The sequence below is a fragment of the Notothenia coriiceps genome, unplaced genomic scaffold, assembly GCF_000735185.1.
Source record: "Notothenia coriiceps isolate Sejong01 unplaced genomic scaffold, NC01 NC01_scaffold00002200, whole genome shotgun sequence".
In the NCBI taxonomy this organism is placed as follows: domain Eukaryota; kingdom Metazoa; phylum Chordata; class Actinopteri; order Perciformes; family Nototheniidae; genus Notothenia; species Notothenia coriiceps.
Window position 1 is genome coordinate 225,439 of NW_011334901.1, and position 5,430 is coordinate 230,868.

Consider the following 5,430-nt stretch of genomic DNA (forward strand, 5'->3'; position numbering starts at 1 on the left):
AGACATACACTGAGGATATCAGGCTAAGACAAGCAGAGATGGGCGTGCGAGCGAGCCTGGGTCTCCTGAGCGGGGAAATGGACAGAATTAGTTTTTTTTGGTTGTCGTCCAGCGTTAGCAGGTGGTACTGAAAAACCATGCGGGCTAATGACAGACCCGAGCGAGTTTGTGTACAAGGAGAAGAGGAGGGGACCAAGAACAGAGCCCTGAGGGACCCCTGTAGTTAATTGACAAGGGTCGGACTCGGACCCTCTCCAAGTTACCCTGTAGGTCGGTCTTTGAGGTATGAGGTGAGGAGGGAAAGTGCAGAGCCTGAAACTCCAAGTTCTTGGAGAGTGTGAAGGAGGATCTGATGGTTCACCGTGTCGAATGCAGCAGACAGGTCCAGAAGGATGATGACAGAGGAGAGGGAGGCTGCTTTAGCCGTGTGCAGTTCCTCAGAGACAGCAAGGAGAGCAGTTTCTGTGGAGTGACCTGCCTTGAAACCAGACGGGTGCGGATCCAGAAGGTTGTTCTGATGGAGATAACAGGAGAGTTGTTTAAAGACAGCGCGTTCAAGTGTTTTAGACAGGAACGGGAGGAGAGAGACAGGCCTGTAGTTTCTAACATCAGACGGGTTGAGAGTGGGTTTCTTTAGGAGAGGGTTTACTCTTGCCTCCTTGAGACTGTTTGGAAAGTGACCAGAAGTTAGAGAAGTGTTGATGAAATGAGAAACGGTATTATCATCTGGAAATATGCAATGTTGGTAAAGCTGCCCCATGTACTGTATTGGTGACAGCTGATTAATGGGGACTGTCCTCGACACTATGAACAAATAGACTGAACTAAGACTTACCATGCGGGGCCTCCTAAAGCACGGCCCCGTTTCCTACAGATCTTTTAGCGTCTTCAATGGATTAACGACCATGTGTGTGTTCCTCCTGCAGCTGTTCGAGGTGGTGAATGCCAGCGCTGTGTCGGGGGGGCTGCTGAGCTGGGGGGAGTTTGTTCAGAGGATGGAACAGCTGAACTCCTTCCTGCTGAGGAGGAGCGACGGCAGCCGGATGCTGAACCACAGCTCCTTCAGGGAGTGGCTGATGTGGAGGGAGGAGGGCCAGGACCCCCGCTTCCTCTGCGAGCCCAGGTACAGACACATGCATTGGCTTCAACTCATATTATAATGCATTCACTTTAACTATCCCCATTATCTAAAGCAGTATTTTGTACCTTACTCGTCAAATGATCAAGTTAGACACAGTCCAGATGTACTTCTCTGTCCCCTCTGACAGAGAATGTATTGGCAGAAGAGCGTTGATGTTTAAAGCTAAACAGAGAATCTCTGACCCCAGGTACAGAGAGAGGTCACTTTCATCCTTTCTTTATATCTAATGCTGTCATGGGCGCGGGAAGGGGGGTGCTGAGAGCGCTGCAGCACCCCCTAGCGGCAGGCAGGCGGTGCGGAGCTCCCCTGTCTGAATTATTATTTGACGGTTATTGCTGCTCCCGCTGTGCATAAACTGTGTGATATGGAGCCAATACATTCCTCATTGTTGGTAAAATAATATGTTGGCCTGCCCCGAATGTTTTTTCTGTAGCCCCGGACAATTCTACCTCAATAATATAATACATTAACCGTGCTTTACGTGAACCTCATCAAGACACTAGAGAGGATGGCAGGACCCCCCCCTTTGAAAGGGGAGTGATTTGTAAAATATCCATAAAGAAGAAGAACATCTGCTTCCAGTTGTGTTTCATCTGGGTGCTGAGAGATGTATCCATAGATCTCTTCATGTTGCTCTCAGAGTGCACCAGATTGATGCTTTCAACTTCAATATTTAAAACAAATCTTCCGGTGGGAGCATGCCCCCGGACCCCCCTAGAGGAGGTGAGGACCCCCCTAGAGGAGGTGAGGTCCGCTCCCCACTCATAAAAATAGCACTTTACCCCTGCCTATATGCCGTGAGCTGATTGTAGCAGTCGGGGGTGTGCTTTGTGTTTGCGTGTGGGGAGTGTTGCAGTAGAACATTCCACTGTAGCCCCCCTGGTGGGCCCCCCTGCTCTATAGAGCCCGTAATAGTGTTCACTGGAGTCCAGAACTCAAAATACCTTCCCGCGCCTCTGGATGCTGTTGATGTATTGTGATTTTAAAAGGGTGTCTATAATCACCTGGCCGGGGACAACAGCTGTTCTTTGTGACAGCTGATCAATGGGGACTGTCCTCGGCACTATACACAAATAAACTAAATGTATATTATAGGAGCCCAGGTTCAGAGAAACCATCTCCTGATGTCACTGAGGGAATACCTTTGTGTCTTTAGGAGCGGTCACACCCTGCTGGCCTTCTGGCTCTGCAGACGGGGGGGGAAGCTGACCCGCCAGCAGACCCTGGAGCTGGGGCACCACATCCTGAAGGCCCACATCTACAAGGTGAGACCCTACAGAAGAAGAAGAAGACGATGATGGACCTTTATTATTCATTTAAATGCAGTGTTCCACTCTGTTTTTTATGCATGCACATGCTTCTTACATAAGTACATACAAATACACACGGTTATATATTCACACATGCACACACATTGAGGGGTCAGCCAGTCTATCAGGCGCCAGGGAGCAGTTGGGGGTTCGGTGCCTTGCTCAAGGGCAGTTCCAGTCCAACCCCCTACAGACTGAACCACTACAGTAAACAGTCTACATACAGCAGATATTTTAACGCTAACTTCACTCACTTTATTGCTCGGGTTATTCACATTCAAAATCCCATTGACTTCTGATAAAATGCTGACTCATGTCTGTCCTGCAGGGGCTGAGTAAGAAGCTCGGGGTTTCCTCCTCAGTTCTGCAGGGGCTGTGGATGTCCTACAGCACCGAGGGTCTGAGCCCCGCCCTTTCATCTCTGAGAAACCTGTACACCCCCAACATCAAGGTAACACACACACACACACACACACACACACACACACACACACACACACACACACACACACACACACACACACACAACATGCACACACACACACACACACACACACCTGGCTAACACAGCTGGTCTATACCTCGCTCTCTACCTGTGCAGGTGAGCCGGCTGCTGGTGATGGGGGGGGCAGACGTGGACTCCCGCAGTGACGTGCTGAACAGCGCCCCCCTGCTGTGCGTCCACGCTCACCTGGGGCACAGTGACGCCGTGGCTCTGCTGCTGGACCTCGGAGCGCAGGTGAGAGGTTTCAGGGGAAGAAGCACTGATTGTTTTTGATCTCTTTCTGAGAATATGGTGCTAAAGGTGTGTGTCCTCTGTTGTTGTTGTTGTTGTTGTTGTTGCTCCTGTAGGTCGATACTCAGTCACATGACGGCCTCACTGCTCTGGGATTCGCTGCTGCCGCCGGACACATGGAAATCGTCACCATGCTGAGTCAGCACAACGCCAAGGTAAGGGAGAAATGTATTTGTTAAATATGTAACTGGAGATTATCGGTCACAATAATCACAACTAGTTTCCTTTCAGAATCCTGCAGGTGTAATAGTAACTGTTTCTGTCTCTCTCTCTCTCCCTCCCTCCCTCTCTCTCTCCCTCTGTCTCTGTCTCTCTCTCTCTCTGTCTCTCTCTCTCTCTCTCCGTCTCTCTCTGTCTCTCTCTCTCTCTCTCTCTCTCTCTCTCTCTCTCTCTCTCTCTCTCTCTCTCTCTCTCTCTCTCTCTCTCCCTCTCTCTCTCTCTCTCTCTCTCTCTCAGGCGGGTCACGTGGACGGTTCAGGACGATGTGTGTTGGTTCTCGCTGCTCAGCGCGGTCGTATCGCTGTGATGCGTTTCCTGCTGCGCCGCGCAGACTGGAGCTGCACTTCCTGCTGCAGCCAGAAGGGGCCGAGCAGGAGAAGAGCTCTGCAGCACGCTGTGAGCGCTGCTGCTAGCATGGGACACACAGAGGTACACACACACACACACACACACACACACACACACACACACACACACACACACACACACACACACACACACACACACCTGCTGCAATACATTGAGAGCTTCCTTCAGGTACACACACACACACACACACACACACACACACACACACACACACACACACACACACACACACACTAATGCATGTGTTTCTATGTTTCTGGATGTGCAGATGGTGTCTCACCTGCTGGATCTACCTGAGGAAGAGGAAGATAAACCTGAGATCAACACAGCTGACAGTCTGTGGGGAGAGACAGGTACCCAACTGCTACATGACTAACAAAGGACTAAGGCCCCGCCCACACGGAGACCAAACCCATTTTGAACCGAAGTCGATTTCAAAAAAGTCTTCTGTTCAAACGGAATCGGCTCCAGAAACATGTCCGTCCACACGAGGCCGCTCGAAACCGCTGGAGACGCTGTAGTACATATGCTGGGCCTGTAAATGGCGCTTTACTTCCGCCACAAAATTAACCAAAAGCAGTGAAGAAGACCCCTGAGCATGGGCATAAGGCACAAACAAACAAACAAGGTAGAAAAAGGTCAAATCTGTAGCATGGTCAGTAGCGTCTGGAGCACGAACGCAACCCTGTGATCCGCCATTGTTGTTGTTGTTGGTGGCGAAACGCATCAGCAATGACGCGGGGGTGGGGAGAGGGGCTATGGCGTCATCGATTCAGGGAATGATCGTAAAGGGCGTACACACGGAGCCGCAAGCGTTTCGTCCTCAGACCTACCCACTTCGGGAGCCGTTATCAAAGTTTTCGGGCTCCGAATCCGTGGCTTCATGTGGACGAACCGTCTATATCAGGGGGGTCAAACTCAAACACACAGAGGGCCAACATTAAAAAAAAGGGTGCTAGTGGAGGGCCGCACTGGTTCAATGTTTATTGCAGAACTTATTGAAATGAACTTATTGCACATATTAAACCTGGAACTAACAAAGCTTAAATGATTGCCTAACACAAAATAGCTGCTCTGTGATGCTAGCTCAGATACTTGGCATCTCATCTTGGGTGCAAGGTCATCAATGTTTGGGCTCAGGCTCTGAGCTGAGGAGACCCTCAGGACCGAAATTAAATCCACCAGGGGCCTGATTTGGCCCCCGGGCCTTGAGTTTGACACATGTGGTCTATATGATAGAGAACGTTAACGGATACAACTGATATCGTCTCTGTGTGGACGGGCCTAACACACTATGAGTTATTAATACAGCGCACCGTGTGTGTGTGTGTGTGTGTGTGTGTGTGTGTGTGTGTGTGTGTGTGTGTGTGTGTGTGTGTGTGTGTGTGTGTGTGTGTGTGTGAACAAGCAGCGTGGACACACACTGAGCTTTTAGTTCTAGTTTCTCTTTGTATTATTATTTATAATAGGGGAGGATTTTCTGAAGGTTATAACGTACGGAGGTACATGGAATCGTAAATCAAAGCTGTTTAAACGTCAAAAGATATTCACTCACATTTAAATATTCCTTAAAGTAAGGTTCTTGAATGTCCCTC

General features: G+C 49.7%; 1 protein-coding gene across 1 annotated transcript; it reads left to right on the top strand.

The window, feature by feature from the left end:
* Positions 1–905: 905 nt before the first annotated feature.
* On the top strand, positions 906–4,188 carry LOC104966424 (protein TANC2-like; the record flags this gene model as incomplete). The annotated part of the gene is made up of 7 exons (XM_010795614.1): positions 906–1,123; positions 2,298–2,406; positions 2,780–2,902; positions 3,053–3,190; positions 3,304–3,402; positions 3,704–3,895; positions 4,104–4,188. Coding segments are annotated over exons 1-7 (964 nt in total), but the record flags the coding sequence as incomplete, so codon positions are not given.
* Positions 4,189–5,430: the final 1,242 nt, after the last annotated feature.